Below are 27,816 nucleotides of genomic sequence, written 5' to 3'. Positions count from 1 at the left end.
AAATAGTTGATGATCCATAAACAATAAAATGTGTTAAGATGACTATAAAGGTAGAATAAAAAGAAATGGCCTTTTATAGTAACAATGGACTCCTCTTTGACAGTCAGGTAACGTATACCTATCACTGAAAAGGCAATGGACAGGTTAGGACTGCTAGAGGACATGTTACTTCATTTTTGTGACATCACGGCACTTTTTATGAATGATAACACAGTAGTTTATTAAATGCAAAATTTACTAAATATACACTGTCACAATGAGTTCAAATTTTAGTAGCACTCTAAAATGAAAAATGAAATGCTTCAGCACATTGATGGCAACATCCTAGGTAATTTCTTATTCAGTGTTTTTAAAAATCCAATTGTTTCTATAAATAATCTATATCTAACTACAAATGGAGTTATCATTGAGGTACTTATTATCAATTCATTCCATTTTCCATTGTGACAAATATGTTCTCCACAACAGCTCTAATAAAAATCTAATAATTAGTAAAGGAAGTAAGATAAAATCACATAGATATTAGCAATAATTAGTAAAGGAGGCAAGATAAAAAAAAAAAACCACACAGATGTCTTGTAGTTTAAAAGTTTAACATCGATTAAGAGTAAAATACCGGCCAGGCACAGTGGCTCACACCTGTAATCCCAGCACTTTGGGAGGCTGAGGCAGGTGGATTAAAAGGTCAGGAGTTCGAGACCAGCCTGATCAATATGGTGAAACCCTCTCTCTACTAAAAATACAAAAACTAGCTGGGTGTGGTGGTGCGTGCCTGTACTCCCAGCTACTCAGGAGGCTGAGGCAGGAGAATTGCTTGAACCCTGGAGGAGGGGGTTGCAGTGAGCCATGATCATGCCACTGCACTCCAGCCTGGACAACAGAGCAAGATGCTGTCTCAAAAAAAACAAAAAAAAAAGTAAAACATTTTCCACTACTATATGCTTATACATCATGTGAATTTGTTTTTTAAAACTACATGTGTTTAGTGATTACTTCACAAGATAAAAGACAGTAAGATAAGAAAGGTCACCCATATCAATGTATGCATTTTGTGCATTTAATTCTCCCATATGTAATCATAAAACGGCACAACCGTAACAAGGGTTAGTCAGGTGACTCCCTGTCAAATCTAATTTGAAGCATACATTATTAAACTGCTTAACTGTCAGCCACTGTGGCTCATGCCAGTAATCCCAGCACTTTGGGAGGCCAAGGTGGGTGGATCACTTGAGGTCAGGAGTTCAAGACCAGCCTGGCCAACATGGTGAAACCCCCGTCTCTACTAAAAATACAAAAAGTAGCCGGGCATGGTGGTGGGCACCTGTAATCCCAGCTACTTGGGAGGCTGAGGCAGGAGAATTGCTTGAACCCGGGAGGTGGAGGTTGCAGTGAGCTGAGATGGCGTTGCTGCACTCCAGCCTGGGCGACAAGAGCCAGACTCCGTCTTAAAAAAAAAAAAAAAAGCTTCATTGTCAATCCTCATTTCAAAGGAAGAATTCTGACTGAATAGGGCTTGAATCTTGCACACTGCACTAGTTATGTCATGGCTTGATCTAGGTATCATCAGATCCCAACCATGGAACGCATCATATACTGATGCTTTCACAAATGTGCAACCTAGATAATGGTGCCATATTAATTACATTGATTAAATGCTCAGTGTGCAATTTTAAAAGCTTATCCCTATAAAAAGTATTCTGAATGACTTGATTTTCCATTTTTTATTTACTGACATCCACCACTTCTGCTCATCAGAGGGTTTGTTTCTGCTGAATAATCTTCCTCTCACAACACTCTCTAACACCAACACTCACATATTCCTGCATCAGGTACCACCTTTGTCCCCTCTGGAGTAAGTGTAGGTTCATTTATTACATGACACATTTCTTGAGCACCACTATGCTAATGTTGGTTGGGGAAGGTAGGTAGAGAATTAGGATTTTATAACAATAAGACAATTAGTTCAAAGCTTTACAATTACTTACTATAGAAGAACTACTGTGCTTATGTGTATGGCCTGTAAGCCCAAAATATTATTACCCAGCCCTTTACAGAAAGTTTGCCAAATCCTGCTCTTGACTGTAGTGCCAACTGGGAGGCATAACCTTGAAGATCTCTATGAGACCCAGGCATATGTTGCAAGTCATCATGCTACGCACGTGAAAACTCTGATGTTCTCATTCTAAGTTTGTTCAGTGCCTAACAGGTGAGAGCACTTAATGTTTCCTAAATAAATTAATTAAAGATATTCATATAGTATTCAGTGATTTATAAATGTTAATAGCCTTAACATTTCTTGCCTAAGAATCTGAAGGCCAGTAAAAGGTAATAGCATTTGACATAGAATTCTGATAAGCATAAAATAGCAATCTGTATAATTTTACAAAAAAAACTGTTTCTACATTCCCATCTACCTAAACATATATTTACCCTCTTTTTTTTTTTTTGAGACAGAGTCTCGCTCTGTCGCCCAGGCTGGAGTGCAATGGCGCAATCTCAGCTCACTGCAAGTTCCGCCTCCCGGGTTCACGCCATTCTCCTGACTCGGCCTCCCGAGCAGCTGGGACTACAGGCGCCCGCCACCAAGCCCGCTAATTTTTTGCATTTTGTTTAGTAGAGATGGGGTTCACCGTGTTAGCCAGGATGGTCTCGTTCTCCGTTCTCGTGATCCGCCCGCCTCGGCCTCCCAAAGTGCTGGGATTACAGGCGTCAGCCACCGCATCCGGCCATATTTACCCTCATTTTTAAGAGCACCAAATACTAAATAGGTTTCTTGTCTAATCAAAAGAATACTTACTAGTTTATGCAAATTTTGAGTGTTCAATAATGCACTTTGCCTAAAGACTATTAGAAACTAGAGCTTTAGTTATTTTTAATAGCTACACAATTAATTATATAGGTCATACTCTATTAAAACAATAAAACTACAACACAAATAGGTATTCCACACCCCAACTGAGAATTCACTAATTTCAAGTAACCTACAAAACAGTTTTGATAAAATAATTTGAACATTACATGGAATTTAGTGCTAAGGTATCTTACTTTAGCTTAAATGCCATTTATTTTGTAGTTTTAAGTTTTTATTTACTGGAGCACATTTGCTGGACTGACTTATTTTACTTTACTAATTTACACCAAAAAATTAAGATATACATATTAAATGTCTAATTTTATATCAAAGAGGAACTTTCTGGGTAGGTAAAATATGATTTTTCATTTGTGTTGCCTTAAAGACAAAAATAAATAATAACAAACATGCCACCCCACTTAAAATTCACCATGCTGGGCCCAAACCTGGGTCAATACAAAGTGAACAAGGATAAGCCAGCTTGATATTGGCCATCAGTTGTCCCAACACCCTGCTTATTATTACCCAACTTTATCTCTTTCTTCAACTCCTACCTAAATATTGGATGGAACTTCATTAACATAGTTTTCCTATCAGACACTGCACAAGTGACAAGCACATCCTTGGAGTAAACATATTGAAAAAATTTTTTTTTTGCCAAAATCATTACCTTTTTAATGTTGAGTAAACAAGTTAGGAAAGACAGTTTCTAGTGAAGCAGTTACTTGAATTTCAGGATATATGTTCCTCTGGAAACAATGTTATACCCAGTGGTTAGGTTTCTAGGCTAATTAACAAATGCCTGAACATACCTGTAATATTAACAGTACTCTGGAACTTAACCACATATCTTACTGTGTTTCTATGGAAAACTCTCAGAATCAGAGTTCTAACTTAAATAGCAGAACCACATCTCGCCATAAATCCCTCTCCCCAGCACAAACCCTTTGTAAGACTGGAAACTCTTCTAGAGATGTAGATTCTGTAGACTATAGGGGATGTAGGCAGGGGAATGACAACAGTCCAAGGGTTTCTTTGCTTCCTTTAATCAAAATTTTTGTCTCAACATATAATGAAAGCCAAATGAGTGGTGGAAATGAGCATTCATGTTATTATTTATCTTCATAAATAATAGTTTTACTGAAAAAAATTGACCAAAAAGTGAGAATATTTCTTAGAGGTCCAATTCGCGAGACACATACTTAAAATGTTTCCAGATAATATCTTTTGTCACAGACACTAGAGCAGTATTAAATGATTCAATGTTATTGAACTAATTAAAATGACTGGTTGGCAGGAGGAGGGCAAAGTATGCTGCTAAGTTAGGAAAAAAAATTCTGAGGTTAAGAAAGAATGGTCACACAATTAGGATTTACACAGATAAAAAAGATAACTATATAGGTTAAAACTATTCAATAAGAACTTTAATGTGCTTCTCAATAGATTTAATCTTGTAAAATGATTTTTTGCATTTCTAATGTAAAAATAAGATACAATACATATGAATTTGAAATCACTCCTATAAACTCTTGAATAATCACATCCTATTAAGTTTCATTAGTTTTACATTTTATAATAGACTTTCACACAAAGAAAAACATGAAATATAAGACAAGGCAGTGTTTATACCTGCATAATGAGCCAGGCTTTGGAGTTCAACCTGGTTGCAAATCCTAAGTCTGTCACTTACTGGTACTATAACCTTTAAAAAGTTAAGAATGCCCTGTGAGCCCTAGTTTTTTTATCCATAAACTGTGAGTAATAATTCATCGCAGGTTAATTGTGATGCTTGAATGTGATAACATATGTAGAATTTAAATGCTTAGCACATAAGTAGTATTCAGTAGAAGCTATTGTCATTATAGATATTATAAAATGTGTTTTGAAAGTAACAGTCACGGCCGGGCCGGGTGGGTCGTGCCTTTAATCCTAGCACTTTGGGAGGCCAAGGCAGGCAGATCACTTGAGGTCAGGACTTCGAAGCCAGCGTGCCCAACATGGTGAAACCCCGTCCCTACAAAAAATACAAAAAGTTAGCCGGGCATGGTGGTGGGTGCCTGTAATCCCAGCTACTTAGGAGGCTGAGGCAGGAGAATCGCTTGAACCTGGGAGGCGGAGGTTTCAGTGAGCCAAGATGGCGCCACTGCACTCCAGCCTGGGTGACAGAGACTCCAAAAAAAAAAAAAAAAAAAGGGAAGTAAGAGTCAGTCTCAGATAATTACAATGATCTTCTACAAAACCCAGCTTTAGTTACCCATGAGGTAAATGTGATCTTTCTAATATTCGGCATATATATTGATAACTGAAAAGACAAATTTAATTTCTTCAACTGACTAGTTCCATCTTTTCAGTATAGGAAGATGTAAAGATAAAATATGTATCTAGAAAGAAAAACATATCCTTCCACTACAAGTAGCTATTAATTAGCAGAGAATAAAAAGAAAATAAGTCTTACTAAAATACATATTTTATACTTGTTAAGAAGTCTCTGGTGGTGCAAGAAATAATACGGCCCTAAATCAGCCATTTTAATTTTTGGTCATATTTATTCACATGTAATATTTTCAATACATTCTTTGTAAAACATAAGGTTAAATGCCTGTCATACCTTATTAGAAGTTTTGGGCAGCATAATGCAAGATATTTCAACCAGCCTAAATAGGAATAAAATATCTCATAATATTCATGTGTCCCTCAAGGGGCAGTCAACATACTGGCCCATAGACCAATAAATGACTCACTTCTGCGTGGATCTAAAAAGTAAAGGCTAGTTATGGGGTAGTCTGGGCCTATGAACAATTCTATTTCACATTTACCAAGGGAGTGCCTGCTGGCCAAGGGGTTCACAGCTGGTTTGGGAGACTTTCAAAGTAAAGGGCTTGTGCAGAAGTGGAAGACTGAAAGGCTAAGCCAGAATTCTAGAGTCAAATTGGAACCCTAGGCTCACCTAGAATCTTGGAAGTTTGAAGGTATACCCTTAACTACTCAAAAACAGCCATCCCTTATAAAACACTAACAGATTCCAAGAAGTGGAGCATGTGTCAATTTAAAAGCAATGGCCACTTTACATTTCTGAGAAGGACCAGCAGCTAAGGCTGGTGTCTTGACCCTGTCTCTTGGTGGGACATTCTTGCTCCCTATTAGAATTTCCTTCAAAAGTGATGATATTTAATTGAAACATTTTCATGGCCACAAGGATAATGAAATGTTTGAAAGCAAAAACAAAGAAACAAAGAAGTCCAGGTACCAATGCACTAAAAGATTATTTTCTCAAATAATCTTTGCTATTGCACTTCTGAAAGTGTTTCTTATAAAGAGAACAAAATAAAGCCATAGAAGAACAGACATATTTTGGAAAATGAGAAAAGTTTTCATATTACTGGCTATATTGTATTGTATCTAATATAAATATACTACTGATATTTTTAAAATAAATGCCTTTAAATCAAAATCGTATTTTGCTAACAATAAACTCTCCATTAACTAGATCCCAAATAAGAGGCAACCTAGTAGGAGAAAGGTTTATGTAATTGTTAATTATAATTCAGTATGCTAAGTGCAATAAATGCAGTGCAATTGAATATCATGGCAGTCTAGAGGATAGAAGGGGAAGGAAGAGTTGGAAGATTAGAAAAGGCTTTTTGGAAATGTCATCGGACTTTTGAAGAACAGTCTTTCTTCAGATTTTTGAAAGACAAATAGGAATTCTATATGGTAACTACAGGTTTAGATTGTATAGGATATATATTTTAAATTGTTTAAATCACACAGGTTTAAGGAAACTGTTATGGGGACACATGACTAAACGTTTTGACTTGGTAGTGTATTTACTTTATATAGTGAATTCCACTTCCTCCCCACCATCTCTACTGCTGTCACAGTGATGTCTAAGGGACAAGTTAGATACAGCTAGTCACTTATAGGTCTCAGCGGATCTAATCAGACAGAGTAAATAGACCCTTAGGCTTATGCCTTCAAGACCACACTGAATGCAGGTAGTTGCTGGCTGTCATAGCTTTTGTGTATAGTGTACCACAACCCCCCCACCCCACCCCCGCAAATCCACCACACATACATAATAGAAAGTCCACTATACCTTTGTGATTTAGGAACTCCCACATTCAGAGCTATCCTATCTCCTGTTTACAGCAGTGGTTTGTTTTCCTTTGTCTTAATCTTAACAATGCTTGTTAACAGTACCCTGCATTAATAGTTCTGTCTCTTCTCTCTCTTTTCTTGTTCCTTCTGCTGCTGCTTCTCCCACACTTCTCAGCTTTCAAGCCAAACAGGCTAACCTTGCTACTCAGGGTCTTTCTTTCCATTGCAGCCAAGAACCAATCAATTAGGTATAATGGACATAATTTTTGGATTTGACCTTTCTTCAGCTGTTGCACAGTACTAAAGGAGAATATTCCTTCAAAGTGAAAGAACTTTGTTTTTTTCCCTCCCTGGTTTATATCAGAAAAAAGATGCTCATGAAAATTAGGGAAAGATCATTTCTAGTTAGCCAGTTACTATGGTAGTAGAGAAGCTTCTAGGATGTCACTGAAAAGGTGGTAGGCAGCATTTGCAAATGATACACACACCAAACAGAGGTAGCTGAGTTGACTTTATCAATATTTTCTGTCAGTGGTATTAAGCTTTTTATTTTCCCCATAGAATTACACCATATACTGGCATCAGTAGTAACTCTGGCTCAGTAGTTCGTAAATGTCTTGGTCCTGGAACCCCTTCACACTCTTAAAAATTATTGAGGACCCCAAAGAGACTTTGTTTATGTGTGGATTATAACTGCCCATATTTATTGTATTAGAAATTAAACCCGAGAAAACTTTGAAATGTTTAATTCATTTAAAATAGTAATAAAATCTATTACATATTAATATAAATCACATATTTTTAGGAACAATTGTATTTTCCAAAACATAAAAAGTGAGAAGAGTGACATTTACATTTTGCAAATCTCTTTAATGTCTATTTAATACAAGACAGCTGAATTTCCCCCAATCTGTTGTGATGTGTTTTGATTGAACTATGTGTGAAAAATCGAACCTGACATAGCTATATAGTTGGAAAAAGAAGATAAGTGTGAATATTTTTCTTTGATACCACACTAAAACTCAACAAGTATAGCTTCTTAATTGCAATGTGGTATCTGAAATCATATCCATGACCTCAACTGTTTATATCAGATTAAAATCCACTTGTACATTTTGCGGTTTAAATGGATTTCACCCATATATGATTTTGATAAACATTTCCTCAAAAATAAGCAAAATGATCCTGAAAACTAGAGGAAAACAACTGACAATAATCATTGTCAGTGATAAAAAGAATGGTCAGATCCAAAGATTACTTTGTCCATTATGCTGTAATTGGCTGCTCTTGGCTGAAAAGGAAGGAAAGACCCCAATTAATAATGTCTTTCTCTGTTGGTCATTTGAAAAATATTGGCTCAATGAGTTATGTAAATCTTTCAAATACTGACAAATTTTATTATACATTATCAAAAAATTACATCCACTAATATCATACTTGATCTCAAGGGGACAGCCTTTAAGAACCAGGAAGCTTTAAGGCTACTGGTGACAGATACATATTTTCAAAAATTCTAATTTTTCCCTGAAAGCTTGAATTTTATCACTGGCAGCAAATAGTGTCAATTAGTTTCCTTGAGTTTTCAGGGTCATATTACTCATTTATAAGATAATGTTTATCAAATACCCAGGTCTGAGTAACCAAAGTTTGACAGGTGTTATTTCAAGTAAAAATGGGGTTACATGAAAAAAGTGGCTAGTTCAGCTTGCAACTAAAGCAATTGCACAAGTTTTCTCCTTGAGCCAACCAGTTTGCTATGCAATGGATGCACTTTACACACTTTCCATTTTGTCATACGGGGTATTAAAAAGATGGACACAAAAAGGTCAAGCTTTAACAAAATTTAAATTTTCACTGCTTCTTCAAGGACATTAGTGATATTGAAATTTTTTCCCCATTGTTGAATGTGCAGTGGTAAAGAATACAGTGATAAATGTTTGGTGCTACTAACCTGATTAATACTAAGGGGCTAGCATAGTTTTACCCCCACTGCTTTTGCTCTCAGTGAAGAAGGCAAATAAAGTCTTTGTATAATTATGAACACAGTTTTGACCTCTCAGGCATTCTGAAAGGGTTTTGGACCCACAGGGATCCAAGGACCATACTTTGAGAACTGCTGCTTTATCTTATTAAGGAATTAGCCAAACAACTGTTAGAGAGATAAAAGTAGCCAGCTTACTCTTCTCCTACTCCTTCAGTTAATCTACAATAGTATTTAAAGTGTGGCTAACTTTAATGTTTCCAACCAATATTACCTGGAGAATCTCTGGTATCTTTGGGCATTCCACAGATGCTGAAGCCTCAATATTGCAGAGGACAATTAGAAACAGCTTATTACAAAGGCAGTATTAAGAATTAAATGGATTTCTTTGTTATTAGTTGTATGACTGAGACCAGGCCACTTAAATCTTCTTAGTTTGTGAGAATCAACTGAAATAATGTGAAAGCACCCTAAAAACTGTGAAGGTCAATATACACAAGTTATTATAATCCAAATCTTTCAAAGGAAGAAAATGAAAAGGCTGAAGAGATGGGGAGAAAAGGTTAAAAGACTTTTACTTCCATCTCTTCTCCTAAACTAAAATAATTAAAAATTTTTGCTTTACCCTAGATTTACCCACCCCCTTTTATTAAGCACAATTTTCCTTAACTCTTAGTCTTTTCAAACTAAATGCAATTCCCCTTATCTGCTGAAGTGTCAAGGAGGCAATTTAATTATTTGAGAATCAAAAGTCAATGCCTTGCTATTTAAGTGCAGAGGTGGGAAAGGGGCGGGGAATACAGATAGAAATATGGAAATCAAAAATTAGTAAAAAAAAAAAAAGTCATTCTGACTAAAAGCATAATCTTTACCTCTCATTTACAGGCAATAATTAAACAGGACAGAAAAGTGAGTATTAACCAAATTACTCAGTATGTATTGAAATATATTCCCATAACACAGAAAGAACTAACATAGTCTGGGAAAATGGAAAAATATATAGACTTGTCCTTTTCTTTCTTACACGGTTTACAAAGTTCATTAGCACACATCTCTCTCCAACTATACAGCAATCTGTAAGGCAAGTAAAAATTATCAACATTTTACAGAGAAAACTCTGCTTCGAAATCAAAAGATCTGTTAAAGACCTAACTGCAACCGCATCTGTGACTTCCAGTATCACTACATTAGTGTTATGTTTTGTATTTATTTAGGGTGGGGAGTTGGGGGAAGCAGCAGAACACTTTTTACAAATTAAATCTTCTATTGAACCTGAACTATAAAGCATATAAATATACCAAGCAACTTTCAAGTATTTTAGTAATAAAGTAACAACTACTGATAACAATAAATTTGTGTTCTCACAAGTAAACATTTAACTTAAGTAAATATGGAAGGAATTCTTTTTAAAAAGCCAGTGCCTTCACAATCAATGACAATCTTTCTCATACATGACACAGTAACAAAAAAAAATGCAAATATCTGTACAAAGATAGCAGAACAAATTGTAATTCAAGACCTGCACAAGAATAATTTTGTAATGAAAGATAATGGTGTTAGACTCCAGTTATTAAAATTATGTGTACATATTTGGGGGTACCTATATTTTTAAATTACAATTTTAAAATAAGTTAAAATATACTTAAAAATTTAATGCAACTCAAGCATTTTAAAACTCCACAGAATCTTAAGAGTCCATATGAAGCAGTTTGAAAACCACTGCATAAAGGTTTGCCATCACGAATTAACTACTTGATCTCTGCTTAGGATATTTAAGATAATCAAGTTAAAAACTGCCTTTGACAATCAAAAATATGTAACACAAGAAAACTGATTAACCAAGGCATAATGTAACTAGTGGTCCACAGATAGAACAAATACATTTTATTGGCTAAACCATATAAAGTTGCTATTACTTAACAATTTTGACTATAAAAATGAGGCTCATATAGTTCAATCTAGTATTTTTCTTTTTTCTTTTTTTTTTGTCTTTTTTTGTGAGACAGAGTTTTGCTCTTGTTGCTCAGGCTGGAGTGCAGTGGCGCGACCTTGGCTCACCACCACCTCCGCCTCCCAGGTTCAAGTGATTCTCCTGCCTCAGCCTCCTGACTAACTGGGACTACAGGCACACGGTATCACGCCCAGCTAATTTTTGTACTTTTAGTAGAGATGGGGTTTCACCATGTTGGCCAGGATGGTCTCGATCTTTTGACGTCGTGATCTGCCCACCTTGGCCTCCCAAAGTGCTGGGATTACAGGCGTAAACCACCATGCCCGGTCCTCAATCTAGTATTTTTCATTTTGACAGTATCTTTGTTTATAAAAACAAAGATCAAAAAGCTGTCAAAATATATGATCATATAACAAAGTGAAAAGTGCAACAACAATACAAAGATATATCACTATAACTATCTTAACATTAAAAAAGTTTAAATGTTAGATCCTCTAAACTTAAGACCACAAAACTATTCATTTAAGTAGCACTAACTGCTCAATACCCAAAGTACATTGTAATATGCTACTTTTTTATTTACTGGAAGATGAGTGGACTGATAATTACCTACCTTCCTCAATGCAGTTTGACACATGACTTTTCAAATTAAAGGATTATGTTCTTCTAGTTATCACTAGAATTTCTTCAAGTAAAAGATTAAACTTAAAAACTCGTTAACTTTACAAAATAAATAGAAGCATTTCCTCTTTTATTAAAAACTTTACTGAACTACCTCATTGACAATAGAGCAAGTTAGACTTAAGAGTTAGGGATTTCAGGATAGTTTTGATGGTTCATTTATTTATGGATATGGTTTACCTCTCCATTCTTTTTACTGACCTAAGGTTACCAAATTAGGTACATTCAATATTTTAATAAGTCTCTTTATTTTGGAGGATACTAAATCAAAACCGTAAATGGACTTCTAAGAATAAATGTAATTCTCATACAACATTCAATTCAATATTGGGTTAAACCAAATTATTTCATTTGAAGGTGAATTCCATTCCTTGTGAAGTTCCCCTAAAATTCAACACACTGCAACAAATTAAGCCAGCTACTGAGAGAATAACACTTTCTGCCCCATATAAAGGTGACCCTTCTTCCATCATTATATAGAAGTATAAAAACAAAAGTAATTCACACTGGATGAGCATGAGTTTCATTCTTCCATTATGAATTAGACTGAACAAACATTCAAAATGCTATGACTCACTTGGCTACATTACTGAACACTTTATTAAATGGAAAACAAGATAAATTCCAAGAATCACATTTTGAGAGTTATAGATGACTTTTAACTTAGAGTTATATCAACAAGAAAAACATGTGTTTATTAGAAATAAACTTTTCATTGTTATTTTAAGAATGATGAAACATTTAAAATGCTACATACTGATTCTCTTAAGAGCACTTCAAAGTGGCACTCTTTAAAAAGCTGCAAATGTTGCCAAGTCATGTTATAACTGGCTCGAAGAATCCTATTTCCATTAAGTTATTTCATGCCACTGCATGAATCAATATTAAATACCTTGGAGTTACTAAAAACTGGAATACTGGCAGAGATGTGCACAGCAATTATAAAATATGAAAATGTGAATACTCTTTTTCCACGTTTCTTTTAATAATGGCTAGAAATGAGGATGTTCTTTCTAGGTAAACGGAAATAGTTTCTTAAAAGCTAAAGGAAAGATGTAATATCTTAAATGCTAGCAAAGTGTCATGGATCCATAGCCATAGCTCTCTCAAAAGAAAAATGAAATACATTTTGAAGCCTAATATTACCTCCAAACATTTTATTAGCCTAACAAATTGCCAGAGCCATTAAAAAAATTTTTTTATCAAAGTCAATACGGTGCTCTTTTTCCTTATTCAATTAAAAAACATAACTTGCTGTCATTTTAATCAGGCTGCACTTTAATCAAACGTGTCTTAAACGACACAATTTTTCATGTCAGACATAACAAATTCAAAAATTAAGAAATAAATTTTTTTGAAAGCTAAGTTCAGATGACATCTGGCCCTGCAGTGAAAGAGTTAACATTCAACTAAGCTGATCTGCACTTCTGATCCATTACATTTCTCACAAGCTACCCTACAATGAGCTGAGCAAGTATCAACTGTAATTTGATCCTAGAGTTTATGGAAAAAAATAACTGCACATACTCAACATGCACATTTAATAAAAATCTGTTTCAAGAGAAACATCCAATAAACACAATTTAAGGCATATTTAACTGTTCAATTAACCTCAAATCTGCAATCCCTTTGCTCTCACGCTCTCAAATAAAATAGGAAGAAAAAAAAAAAAGCAGCAGCCCTACTGCAGGGAAAAGAGGCTTGAAAAACAACTTTGATTGGCACTTGGCCTGACCCACAGAGGAAGAAAAACAGTTTTTGGACAAAGAGCGCAAATATTTGAGCTTGCTTACTTATGTGCTTTTTTCTTTCTTCCTTTTTTAAAAAAAAAAAATGTAGAAAGAACAATCCCAAAGTGAACTGTATTTAGAGATGTTGACTAAAAACGGTACCATATTCATCTCCGCTTTCAGTCCCGATGCATTTGCACAGCTCAGCAATTTTAATTCATTTGTAGTGAACAAACAGAAGCATCTCACCTAACGTTTCCACTTAATAAAATGTAAAAATAGAGTTTGAATACGAATAAACTGATTATAATATTACTTTGGGGCAGATGTTAAAGTCTGATCAAAAACTCTAGAGACCTTTTTTTCATTCCCTTCCCCATCCTTCTCGCCCTTCCCTACGGGGCGATTAAGCCAAGTAAGCTAAACAATACTGGAGTAAACTTTCTATCAGTCACTCTAGGAAGCAGCAATAAACTGATGGTGCGCCTCATTTTTCTGGATCAACACGGGGGGAGGGGGGTGCTAAGGAGGAATAACCCACATCCACCTCAGTCTCCTCCTCCCCCAACCCCTGCCTCAGGAACTGGCCAGGTCGAATTGCATTTCCCATGGGCATAAAGTTCAAGATGCTTTACTGGTTCCTTTCGAGACTGAACTACAGACACAGGACGACCATCCAAACAATTTGAAAACGGGGGGCATTGAGCAAGGCGCGCAAGGCAGAAGCAACCGAATAAACAAAAACAACACTCGCAAGAGTTAGCCACAGCAAAGAGGGGCCAGGTTCCTCGGGATCCGACCCAGCTGCTCTGATTTCACACCGACCTCCATCAACAGCTAAACTGCACAGGGAGGAGGATCGAACGGATCCCTCCCGCCCTCCGCCCAAGGAGCCGACCCCGGGTAGCGAGGTAGGGAAATGAGCCGTAAAGGAGTGCAAAGGCACCAAATAAAAGGAACAAGGGAAGAAAAAATATCCCAACCCCTCCAGACTTGGGTCTGTCCCGGCGGAAATAAAAAGCCGCAGCAGTCCAAACCCTCACGCCCTCAACCCACGCCCCCTTTCTCAGTCCCTGCGGAGGGACGGTGCCCGGGGATCCCTCTCAGCCTCCCCCAGTGCGCGCCCGGGGACGAGCCGCCCGAGCCCCGGCCGGCAGGAAGCGACCCTAGCCGGCAGGACCCCGGGCCGAACCCGTACCTTCCGCAGCACTTTCCGGCAGTTGGTACAGAGCAGGTAGTTGGCGGCGGCCGACGGGCTGCTGCCGCCCCGGTTCATCGTGGCTGCGGGCGCCGAGGCGAGAGCGGGCGGAGGGCCGAGTCCGGGCTGTCACTGCGGCCACTGCAGGGCCGGTCCGTCCCCCCGCCGCCAGCCGCGATTCCGCCTCAGCCTCCTCAAGGCGGGATGTCGGGAGGAGAGGCGACTGCCCGAAAGCTAGCGGTACTGCCAGAGGCGACCACCGCGGCAGCTGCCCCAGCGACGGCGGAGACGGCGGCGGCTGCTTCTCACCGGCCCGTTGTTCCACCCACCCCCATCCTCCAGACCCCCGCCCCCGCCAGGCTAGGACGAGCAGCCGCCACCGCTGCCACCGCCGCCACCGCCACCGCCACCGCCGCCGCCGCAGCGCCTCAGTGCAGCCCCGCCTCCGCCGCCCCACCACCTTCACCACCTCCAAGCTCCGGTACCGCCCCTCCCGCCAATCGGACAGCTCCGGCTACGCCCCCAGGGCTCTAGCCCGCAGCCAATGAGCAACGAGAGCCCGGCTGGGAGTCGCGCCGGCCAATCGCAGGGGCCGAGGAAGCCTTGAATCTCCGGGCAAGTTAAGTTTATCTCCGAGGCTCGGAGCTGAAGGGATATGGCGGTTAGCTAAGTAGTAGGGTAGCAGGGAACAGTTTGCTCTCCTCTGCCAATAAGAGGACGAGGGTGTGTCATATGCAAATACACTGCCCTCCAAGCCCCACCCCCAAGATAAGCTACGCCCCCTTCTCTAGGTCCCTGCAAAAGTGGTGAGGAGAATGAGATAGTTGGGAGCTAGAGCTCGCTAGAGAGTCTAAGATTGAGCTAAATATTTCCTGATCTCTCGAGAAAGGGGGAGGGGAGTGGGAGTATTAAATGTTCCTTCCTTCAGGGCAGTGGTTAGGCTTTCTCTCCACCAAAATCTAACTTTAGCTGTAAAGAGGACTGCAGTTATGTAGCACTTTGTATCCAGGGATCTCAAAGAACTTTATGCATCATTTATTGTGAACCTTGTTTTGCAAAGACTTCAGTTACTTGAGGCTTGGGAGGCGGATAGGGGATAAATGTCTGAGTTATATATACATTTACGCAAGTAATCGAGTTTGAGGGGAGAGACACAAAACGTCTGGTTTAGCGGTTTCCTCCTGTTTCTGAAGCACCTTCTAGCAGTTATCTTAGAGATGTAAGTTTATTTACTTGTCCAGCACTAAAAGGCCAAAGGGGCTTGTTTTCTCACCCAAAAGACCTTCCTGAGGCAGCTGTTCGGATACATGCAGAGCACAGCGCCCTCCTCAGGAAGGTTCAGAGAACAAATTGCCGTTTAAAACTATTAGGACAAACCTGCCTCTTCTAAAGCTTAAAATGGTGAGCCAGGGTTTTAGCGTCCAAGTTCTGCGGAGAGAAGGCAGACTTGACTGGGGAAAGCGCAGGCTGACCGAGTGTGGGGGGACAGACGGGTAGGGGAGGCAGGTCTCCCGAAGGGGCTAGCAATGCGCGTCCGAGTCGAATGCGGATTCCCGATGCTAGACGCCCGCAACCTGCTCCCGAGTGAGAACAAAGGCAGGCGCAGAGCGAGAACCTGATTGATGCCCGGTCCTCCCTTGTGTCCTCCGGGCCCCAGAGATAACTTGCATCGCCTACTGGCAAGGAGCTCTGTGCTTACTGGAGCGCAGCTCCCCACCCGGCCATGGCCGTGGCCACAGGACTATGCATTATGACATCACCTGTTTTCGATTTTTAGAACCTAATCAGTATTCTCGGCCTCTCCTTTTTTAAAGGGCTCCAGCGTACCAGGATTTGTGAAGGCCTGCAGTTCGTAGAATGAAATCTATGTGGAGATGATTTAAAAGAACGGTTTCACTGGTTTGCATTTCTTTCTTTTCTTTTTAATTAAAAAAAAAAAAAACCTGGTTTCCTTAGGGATTCAGGGTGGTGTTATGCAAAATCGGAAAGGTACACTTGGAGGAGCTAGCAAGTTTAGCATATCAAAGCTATTAGACCAATTTGTGCGGTTAAAACTGCCAATCTCATTTCTCAACAGCTGTCTCTTCTCTGTCCCTTTTTAGAGACCAACACATATAAACCAAGTCTACACAAGGAACAAGGGTAATGGAAATCTGCTAGTATCAGGTTTAAATAGATTAAAATAGAGTAGAAAACCCCAAAAGGGTCTAAGTTACGTAGTTAGATAAAGGTGTTGATCCATTTAGCCAGTGTTAGCTAAAGGTCGCTTGATGCTGTGTAGACATATATAACTAAAGAGCAATGGTGTGGGGAAGGTGCTTAAGATTCAGTTAGAAGAAACTGTAAAAGCAAGTAAATTCGGAAAAGGAAGGAATTACCACATGCCCTTCGATGCAGAGAACCAAGAAATGCAGGGAGAAAGTCAGCAAGGCACAGTTTTTCTAAGAAACACATATGTGTCCCCATTTAGTGGTAAATTTCTTGGGCTATATTCCTGGCTGGTTCTGGCTTTTAAAGCAGATTTTATGTGAGTACATTTTAAAGGAAAGGAGAAATTGAAGGATGAAGTGAATTTTTGTGCAGATTGAATTTTCTCAAATAGTATTTTAAATTCATATTGTTTTCTAGCACATTCTTCTTATAACCTTTTCTTTTTTTCACTTGACAGCTAAAATCCTTTTGAAATGAGTTCCTTTAAGTTCTTCAGTAACTAAATCCCCCAGAAAGGAAAGCCGGGAGAATCTAGCCCTATACAATAACACTCTCTAACAAAGATTGCTAAAGGAAGATTTTAGTAGATGAATATCTTCAATAATACATGGTCACATACATGTATCTGACCATATGATGGCTCTCTGCACCAAGTTCCTCCAAACTATTATAATATGTATTGTCTGTAGTGCTATTTATTTGGCAGTTAATCATGTATTGCCTTGTGACATTTCTTATACTGAACCATTATGTATGTGTTTATGTTCTGCCCTCAACTACTCAATGCCAGTACCTTATTCTTAACACAGCAACCACCCTTTCTGGTCTGTTCTCACACCCTCATTCCCATCATAGTTGTTCTCCTCTCTCATGGAAATGTTCAGTTTCTAGACATCTCCTTTCTCTTCCATTCTTCACCTGACCTTCCTTCCTTTCTTGGCCAGCCTGAATACCATAAAGGGAATTTTATTTCAAACCCAGGATCACACTTAAGAGGAAAAGAAGCAAAAGCCAGTTCTTTTTATTGCACATAGAACAAGGAGAAACTCCACCTCTTTTGTTGTCTGGTATGTTTAAAACAAGAAAGAAGTTTAGAAAAGTAGGATATGAGTGAAAATTACAACCAATGTTGAGAACTACTTTTTAATTTTTTATTATAAAATTAGGATGATACTTCATTAAACATTGTACATCGTTTCAAAACTGTTATAATCATTTTGCTTGTTTTAAATTACTCTTTTAAAATGTAATTTTTTTAAGCAAGGAACCCATAAAATCACATGGCTTGGATGTACCATAACTTACTTAATCCTTATGCTATTGTTTAATATGTGGGTTGTTTCTGATTTTTCATGATTGTAAATAACAAAATAAACTTCCTCATACTTAAGTTTCTGGCAGCATCTCTGATACCTAGGCCTGGAATTTCTGAGTAAAAGGGTATACATATGTCTTAAGGCTCATGGTGCAACTTGCTAAAATATTTTGTGGAAAGATTTGAATAAGAACACAGGTGAGAGCAATCATTTGAAAGCTATCATTCTGCATAAGGCCCATCAGTATTCCACCTACCTCTACCTTAATCCCTTTCCCTTCTTCCTTCTGCCTGGTGAATATCTTCTGTTGAAACACTTCCTGAATCAAGCACTTGTCCAAGCATCCATAGTGCCCCTTTATACCTCTTCTTTACCAAAAAGCTCACTACGGAAATGATAGGTTTAACTCCTGTTTTCTCATTAGACTTCAAACCCCTTGAAGGCAGGGATAGAGTAACATTTACTTTGTATCCTTGGCTCCTAGCTCAACCGATAGGGAAGTGCTCAAAAAATTTTTGAAGAAAGTAATGAGTTTCACTCTTTATAAAAGCACCCCAATAAATGTGAATTGAATTGTTCAGAAAAATCCACTGCTTTGAAGCAGAGAGATTAGGTTCATGTTCTTACCTGTCACCAATCCTTCTCTGACATTGAACGTATTAACTATTACGGGTTGGGCATCATTCTCTCTTTTATAAAATGAAAAACCAGAGGTGTAGGAAGGGTTGAAGGAAAATTTTTGTGTTTAGCACGTTTGATTGAAGTTACCCTGTTAATAATATGCTGTGACTTTTGACTTGAAATTGTTTACTTCTTTAAATATTCTCATCCTATTGACCAAAGAACTGAGTTTCTGTATAGTTTCAAAATAAGGAGTTAATTGAGAAAAATCAATTACCAAAGATATGTTTAAAACTCCGTTTCTTGAGACAATAGGTCATTTTCTAACATTTTGCCTCTTCAGGCTTTTTTTTCTTTCTCAAGGGGACACCCAAAGCATTTGGATTGCTGGGAAAGTGCTGCATTATTTACACATTTGCAAATACTGTAATTTGTTTCTTGCACAAAGGAATTTACACTTCACACAATTGTAAATTGATTGCTCCCTCAGAGCTGTTAATTAGATTCCTGCTATTTTTTCCTAAGGCCCAAGACCAATACTACTCCAAAGGAGAAATAAGAGGATGTGTTCTCAAAAAGGCCACTACTTTAGTTCCCACCCCATTCCACCTCTTCAATCACTCACCTCCACTAAGATTATTCTTATCAAAGCTCGTTTTTCAAAAAACAGATATTCCACCAGGACCCAAATTCCTGTCAGCTTGCTCTTCTAACATTTCAGATCAGAGTTTTCTGTATTTAACCCCACTATAAAACAGACTACAAAAGGCCTACAGATGTGAAGGGTGTGGTTTATTTGTTTGGTGTGCACAAAGTCAGCCAGCATGATGCTTTTTAAAAAATTTTTGAATTGCTTCAAATATTCACAATTCAGGATTTTTTTTTTAAACCAAAAATCTAGATTTCCATTTTCTTTAGAAAAATTGTCAGATCTGGTTACACTGGGCTTATATTCCCACAGGGCAACCATCTGTCAAGCTCACTACCTGCTATTTGGTTTGGACATGCACTCTTCTGTTTACTAAGGTCCCTACCACTCCCTAGGGGTTACATTTTTGCCATTTTATTTACATTATCTTCTTGCCTTTTGTAGGGATTTGAATTTGCAACCTCTGTAAACCTTCTCCAGCATCTAAATTACTGATCTGTTAGTTATCACTGTTAACTTTATCAGAGAACATTAATTAAAAATAAATTTGTCATCTCTTTACTATAACAAAAGCTAAGGAAAGGGGTCACATGCAAGCAATATTGTGACGTATGATGATGTCAGGTACCCTGAAAAAAAAATATGTATATTGATATGGTTTGGCTGTGTCCCCACCCAAATCTCAACTTGAATTGTATCTCCCAGAATTCCCACATGTTGTGGTAGGGACCCAGGGGGAGGTAATTGAATCATGGGGGCTGGTCTTCCCCATGCTATTCTCGTGATAGTGAGTAAGTCTCATGAGATCTGATGGGTTTATCAGGGGTTTCCACTTTTGCTTTTTCCCCCTCTTTCTCTTGCCACCACCATGTAAGAAGTGCCTTTTGCCTTCCATTGTGTCCGGAATTGGTGGGTTCTTGGTCTCACTGACTTCAAGAATGAAGCCGCGGACCCTCGCGGTGAGTGTTACAGTTCTAAAGGCGGCATGTCTGGAGTTTGTTCCTTCTGATGTTCGGATGTGTTTGGAGTTTCTTCTTTCTGGTGGGTTCGTGGTCTCGCTGGCTCAGGAGTGAAGCTGCAGACCTTCGTGGTGAGTGTTACAGCTCATAAAAGCAGTGTGGATCCAAGGAGTGAGCAGTAGCAAGATTTATTGCAAAGAGAGAAAGAACAAAGCTTCCACTGTGTGGAAGGGGACCCAAGCGGGTTGCCACTGCTGGCTCAGGCAGCCTGCTTTTATTCTCTTATCTGGCCCCACCCACGTCCTGCTGATTGGTAGAGCCCAGTGATCTGTTTTGACAGGGCACTGATTGGTGCGTTTACCATCCCTGAGCTAGACATAAAAGTTCTCCACGTCCCCATCAGATCAGTTAGATACAGAGTATCGACACAAAGGTTCTCCAAGGCCCCACCAGGGCAGGCAGACACAGAGTGTCGATTGGTGCATCCACAAACCTCGAGCTAGACACAGGGTGCTGATTGGTGTGTTTACAATCCCTGAGCTAGACGTAAAGGTTCTCCACATCTCCACCAGACTCAGGAGCCCAGCTGGCTTCACCCAGTGGATCCTGCACTGGGGCTGCAGGTGGAGCTGCCCGCCAGTCCTGCGCCGTGCGCTCGCACTCCTCAGCCCTTGGGTGGTCAATGGGACTGGGCGCCGTGGAGCAGGGGGCGGCGCTCGTCGGGGAGGCTTGGGCCGCACAGGAGCCCATGGAGGGGGTGGGAGGCTCAGGCATGGCGGGCTGCAGGTCCCGAGCCCTGCCCCTCGGGAAGGCAGCTAAGGTCCGGTGAGAAATCGAGTGCAGTGCCAGTGGGTTGGCACTGCTGGGGGACCCAGTACACCCTCCGCAGCCGCTGGCCTGGGTGCTAAGCCCCTCATTGCCTGGGGTGGCAGGGCCTGCCGGCTGCTCTGAGGGTGGGGGGGCCCGCCAAGCCCACGCCCACCCGGAACTCCAGCTGGCCCGCAAGCGCCGCGCACAGCCCCAGTTCCCACTCGCGCCTCTCCCTCCACACCTCCCTGCAAGCTGAGGGAGCCGGCTCCTGCCTTGGCCAGCCCAGAAAGGGGCTCCCACAGTGCAGTGGTAGGCTGAATGGCTCCTCAAGTGCCGCCAAAGTGGGAGCCCAGGCAGAGGAGGTGCTGAGAGCAAGCAAGGGCTGTGAGGACTGCCAGCACTCTGTCACCTCTCACCACCATGATTCTGAGGCCTCCCCAGCCATGTGGAACTGTAAGTCCAATTAAACCTTTTTATTCCCAGTTTCAGGAATGTCTTTATCAGCAGTGTGAAAATGAACATATATATATATATATATATACACTGTATGTAGTATGTGTATATATCTCACAATGGGGAGGACAATTATCTAAGAAGGGACTACTATGTCCTTTATGCTGCTAACTCCACTTCTTATCCTCATTCTGCTCAAATCCCTATTCTAATTGTTGCTTTAGGATAAAGGAGCCACAGGGAATACTGCAATATTGGAAGAGCAAGGAAGCCAGGCCTGATGCATTGAGAGTGTTTTATTTGGTGGGCAGTATCACACACAGGCTAGAAGCCCTGGTTCTGGAGTTAGACATAAATTTGAGTATTGACTTTGCCTCTTATTAAATGTATGACCTTGGGCAAATTACTAAATTTCTCTCTGCTTTCAATCTCCTCATCTGTAAGATAGAGTAATAATGCTACCTAACTCAAAGGGCAATTGTAAAGATGGACTGAAATAATGCATTATAGTGCTCAGCAAAGTGACTGAAACATTGTAAGCCCTAAATAAATGCTTACTGTGAGCTGACACAATATAAAGGATGTTATACTTTCCACATACTGTGACCTGGGTCTAGTTACTTAACTTTCCTGCATCTCAATGTTTGTCATCTGCAGAAATGAAGATATTAAGATTAGCTTTGTCATAGAGTTTTTTGAAGATTAAATGAATTCTACATAAAACACTTTAAAACAATGCCTAGCTTATAAGAAATGCCATGTAAGTTCTATTATTATATACTGTTGTTACGAGATTTTTTTTATTTGTCTTTTTTTTTTTCAGTGAAGATCTTTGATTTTGAGATACTTGTCTCAAAAGTAAGACAATATAGGGTAATAGAAATAGCACTGGACAGAAAGTCAAGAGACCTAGGGTTTAGTTCAGTGAACTATATATGAACTTTATGATATATGCAAGCTTGGAATCACAGCTTATCTATCACTTGGAATCACTTCCTTATCTATTAAATATGGAAGGGTGATTAAATTGGGTCCAAGCAGATCCAGGTTTTGTGGGGTCCAAAACTTACATGCTGTAGGAACCTTCTTTGAAAAAAGGAATGTAAAATTGTGGATGCAAAATTATTAATAGTTATGAAAATGAATACTTATTTAAAATCAGCAATAAAATCAATAAATTTTTAAAAGATGAAAAATACTATAAAATCACAGAAGCCAGAAAAAAACACAAATTTTTATTAACTGCTTGACACAACCCTGTATTACTTTTTCCCTACATCTTCGGGGCTGTATATTCCACTTTCTTTTTCATATGTTAATGACTTTTTTTTTTTTGAGGCAAGGTCTTGCTCTGTCACTCAGGCTGGAGTGCAGTGGTGTGACCTTGGCTCACTGCAACCTCTGCCTCCTAGGATCAAGCAATTCTCCTGCCTCGGCCTCCAGAGTAGCTAAGACTACAGGTGCATGCCACCACACCTGGGTAATTTTTGTATTTTTTTAGTAGAGACAAGATTTCGCCATGTTGGCCAGGCTGGTCTTGAACTCCTGAACTCAGGTGATCCACCCACCTTGGCATCCCAAAGTGCTGGATTATAGGCGTGAGCCACCATGTCTGTCCTGTTAATGATTTTTGTAATACTATCTTTTTTAGAGGGAATGGGAAGATAACTCAATCTTTCCCCTAGCACACATTCCCAGTTCTGAGTGTCCTAGGACACGTGTGTCATGAAATAGCCTGTGACCTTACATCTTTGTGATATTATGGCTGGCAAACTGGGCCAGTGGGCAGTGGGAGTATTCCTAGAATGTATTCTTTTATTGAGACCACTGGAAATAACAACTGTACACTGAAATGACTGTGAGCCCCATAAATTTAACTCATAAACTCAAGCTAAAGGTATGTCCATCTCAACTTCCCCTTAGCCAGATCAACAAAGATACCCACAGCTTCTCCAATGCCTCCAGCATGAGGGAGATTGTGAAGGATGGAAATTGGAATACAAAGAAGCTGTAGTTTTTACCAATGGTGGTTGTAATAGCTTACTTTTGAAATGTATTTAAAAGTATGACCACGTGGGTAAATTGCTTGGACCTCTCTCAGGACCTCAGAAGGGGCCAATGCTAGTGATGGACCCTAAAGTTCAAACATTTTTAAATTCACGATTAATCAATGTCTGAGTAGAGAATTTCAAAGCCCTCTTTAAACTCTATAATTTTGTGATTTGTTTTGTCTCAGTATATTTCAATGAGAATCTAGTGGAAACAGCATATAGGAGAAGCAGGAGAATTTCTTCAAGTAGGTGGGGAAAAAGTAAAAGAAGCTCTATTCTCAGGTATCACTAGAGTTGTATTGGTTTTTGTTTGTTCTCTGAGGGATATTTTGTTGTTATTAGTCACAGTCTTCTTGATATTCCAGATCCACTGTCCCAAATATTCAACCCTTCTTTCAGAAATGAGGAAATTAAGACAGAAATATTATATATATATATATAAAATATATAAAATATTACTGTAAAATATACTGGCTGTCTGGGTGTTAAAAATGAGAATAGATTAATAAAATAGAAAAAGTCACACAAGCATAAGGCAGTTTGGGAGTAGGATATAGTTAATGGGAGTAAAGAGGATTTATAATTTGTTGACTTAGAAGTCTTAGATAATGTAGTATTCTACTGTAAGGAATTTACAGGAAATCAACACAGGACTGAGGTGAGATTGAAGGGGACCTCTGAAGAGAATAATTTATACTTCTAGTTTCATATCTTCTGGATGTGACTATGGCACATCTAGACTTTGAGCATCTCTAGGGACAAGAGTGATTCATCTGAATATTTCTAGTACTTGGAATCTAAGAGGTGCTCAAAAGAAACTCACTGGATGACATGATTAGATATATTAGAGTTTGTTAGCTAGAAATCAAGTGAACAGATTATTTTAACCAAAAAATTCCCAATGTCTTAAAATTATAAATATATTTTTATACAAAAGTAAAATTTGCCTTATGAGCAAGAAGACACATTCACAAAGTGTATGTGAATGATAGCAACAAAGACAGCAATTTCAAAGATGAAATGTCTTGAGATGATGCATTCTCACATGAACTGCAAGCTTGGAATCACAGCAGCAACTTTTGAGATTCTGGAAGGCTGCAAAATTGGAAAATTATGCTTTGAAATATATGCTGTCCAGATAATCCTTTATTTAGTCATTTATTTATTGAACTCTTACCAAGTAGTAAGTCCTGGCGATAAAAGAAACAAAGGACAGGCTTATAATCTAATAGTGAGACTGAAGTATAATCTCTGCATTGTTACAGAAGATAAATAGAAAATGGAGAATAGAATGTAAAAACGGTTATCAGGAGTCCAGAAAGATCTTTTGAGCATTTATGCCTATAACTGGATACATCTCAGTGGTACTGTTGAAGACATATGAGAACTCTTGCTGTGTTTCAATGCAATGTACAATGTCAACAGGAAGACAGGATTAACCCCTATAAATACCAGAGAACAATACAAAACAGTGTATGATGAAATCACCTCCTAATTCTATGTTCATCAATTCACTCATTCATGCATTCAAGCACTCCATGTTTGTGGAGTGCTTACTATGTGCCAGCCACTTGACTAGTCTTGGAGATAGAGTGATGAGCATAAGAGTCAGAATTTATAACCTAGCAGAGAAGATGGACTTTAAACAAATAATCCCAGTGTGTAATGAGTGTTATAGTAGGGAAAAACACAGGAAGGGAACACAAAGCAGGGTGATCAAACCTGGTCTAGGTCTCCCCTGGTCTAGGCCTTCCCCGAGGAAGTGAAATGTTAACCCAAGAAGTGGGCTGCCTCCTGGTTTCCAACAGTAACTCCCAGAGACTCCACCTAGTAGGTCCTTTCCCAGTGTTTCAGTTCCCCATTTTAATACAGTTCATGCTCCAATTGCAAAACTCCTATGAATCCTGACTTTTTACATTGCAGTAGACAAACTTTCATGAGGGGTACAAATCTTTCTTTCTTTTCTGAGGGGCACTATCCCTATTAAAAATTCACCAAAGTTTTAATCTATTTTTCCGAATTAAATAATATCACTTTATTATCTAACATTTAGCATTTCACACTTAGCCCCCACCCTGTTGATTTCCATTTGTGTATGTGCAAGTGATATGTGTGCACCATTTCTAACAAGTACATCGATATTATCTGTCTTAAGACAGTAAAGTACTTGAAGATAACCATCATATTTCTAATCCGTATTCTGTAATCCCCATAACCTTCATGGTAGTGATAATAATCATCATAGATATAGTAATAGAAGCAACCACTGTCATTTACTGAGTACTTAGTATGTGGCAATAATTATTCAATAACCTACATACATTATTTTGCCTAATACTTATACAACACCTATGAAGTAGCTATTATTACCTCCATTTAAATGTGATTTATAGGGACTGAAAGTTTGGTCAGGGTCACACAAGGTAGAGCTCTGATTTGAACCCAGATCTGCTTGATGCCACCAGCATTTACAGTGTTATAAAATCATGCTTTGGCATTATTCAGTTAGTCATTTTTATAAATATTCTTTGAACTAATTATCTGTGTTAGGTTACCAAACTATAAGGTCCACTAGATTAAATCTCTCATACATTTATCAAATACAGGTCACTGGCCACCTATTGAAATAAATGCTATGATAATAGGCAAAGACATATCCATTATTCTCTATTCTAGTATTTTATTACCCACTGGCATATTACGTGAAAAATATTTGGGTGATCTTTGGATAAGAAAATTACCTTTGTTGGCACCCAAGTCAAAATTCCAAATGTTCTGAGATTTAAGTCTGAAGATTCCTAGGCACTTGGCTAGTCACAAAGATAAAGTGATGGACATGCTGAAGATAAAGTTGATAAAATTAACAATTAAGGGTAGAGGAAGGAGGTGCTGTTGGTACCTTCACATGCTATATCAAGGCAAGTACAGGTCTATTGCAATAAGCTGGGATTACATTCTCTAGAAATAAGATGAATAAACTGGTTTCCACATAACCTGCCAGCAAATTCAAGATGTTCATATCAACCTATCCTATCCACAGCCTCCTCTAAGTAAATCTTTCTGCTGGTGGCCTTATTCTAAATAATCGTGCTCTGTACTATGTGAGTCAACCGAGGAATAGACACTTGACTCAAAGACAGTCATTCTGTAACCTAGCCATCCATCTGTATGGACTAGCTCAAAATGATAATCTGAGCCAATCAGATTCCTTTCTTGGAAATTTGGCATCAGGAAACTATGATACTAAGCCAGTTGGCAGCAAAGTCAGATTGTAAGAGGATGTCATGAACCATATGCAAACTAAAACGAAGAAGGAACAGAACGGATAGGAAGTAAAGGGTGAGGAAGCTGGGAGGGGTAGGAGGAGGGGGCAAAGCACAGAAAGAAAGCAAAGAAGCTAAGACACTGGTATTAGAGTTCTTTAAATCCTGGTGTGTTTCCACTTCCAGCCCTTGTGTATCTTTGTAATAATTTCCTTCACCGATCTAATCTCCTCCCACTGCTGATTTTGTGAGGTAACTTAATTCTGTTTCTTTCATCCAAAAGAGACTGACAGAAATAATCTTCCTTCATTTCCACGTCAAGCACTTATACATATGAAATATTACCCTTAGTTCTCATTAATAAATGGATGCGAAAGTCAGGACATTCCAAAAGAAAGAACTAGAACTCACTGGGCCAGAAAACCCCCATTTCAGCTTTTACACAGAAAAATTCTTACAGTCTATGTTTCACTAAGAATGTCTGCTGTGCAAAAACCTCAAAGTTTTTAGAACGTTTTTTTGTTCCAAGTTAGAGGACGGCAATCAGTAATCTATTACCCAAAGTGCTTCTCCTCTCCAGGTTTCATGTTAAAGTGATTCTAATATGTGTGTGCTATCAACTGCCTACACAGAAAACTGAGAGACAAAGGTTTTCTCCCTTTCCACACATTATCCTTCATTCAGACTTAATGCCTGCAGGTCCGGTTTAATGATTTCCCAGAGTTTATGAATGAAAAAGAAAAACAAAGCAATAAAAACAAAAATCAAAGTTAAATTTCCTCAAAAGTTTTCAAGAAGGAAGTAGTCAGGACAAAAACAAAGGGAATGAGGGCACTTTGTCTCAGGATACAAATTAAAGATCACTGCGGTGGCCTCTGTGGGGTGGTTATAAAGGGGACCAGGTGTATACTAGGAAGTCATTTAGTTTTGGAAATGTAAATATGTGTAAATGTTTTAATTTTACTCAACTTGCCAGAGGTAGAATATCCCTGG

The 27,816-nt window shown here is 38.9% G+C and overlaps 1 protein-coding gene and 1 long non-coding RNA gene across 2 annotated transcripts in view; one reads left to right on the top strand and one right to left on the bottom strand.

Moving 5' to 3' along the window:
- Window positions 1-14,920, bottom strand: part of SESN3 (sestrin 3) — a 67,078-nt gene extending 52,158 nt beyond the window's left edge. Inside the window, exon 1 of the mRNA XM_003253019.4 lies at window positions 14,491-14,920. Within this exon, the coding sequence (XP_003253067.1) occupies window positions 14,491-14,568 (78 nt within the window). The 5' untranslated portion in view covers window positions 14,569-14,920. The remainder of the gene's footprint in view (window positions 1-14,490) is intronic.
- Window positions 13,794-18,096, top strand: LOC105737599. The gene is made up of 5 exons (XR_004026031.1): window positions 13,794-14,203; window positions 14,833-15,891; window positions 16,305-16,389; window positions 16,593-16,632; window positions 17,159-18,096. It is a non-coding gene; the product is annotated as an uncharacterized LOC105737599 (long non-coding RNA).
- The last annotated feature ends 9,720 nt before the right edge of the window (window positions 18,097-27,816 follow it).

The sequence above is a fragment of the Nomascus leucogenys genome, chromosome 15 (assembly GCF_006542625.1).
Source record: "Nomascus leucogenys isolate Asia chromosome 15, Asia_NLE_v1, whole genome shotgun sequence".
In the NCBI taxonomy this organism is placed as follows: Eukaryota; Metazoa; Chordata; class Mammalia; order Primates; family Hylobatidae; genus Nomascus; species Nomascus leucogenys.
Note: the sequence above shows the minus strand (reverse complement) of the source record. Positions and strands in the feature narration are given on the sequence as shown.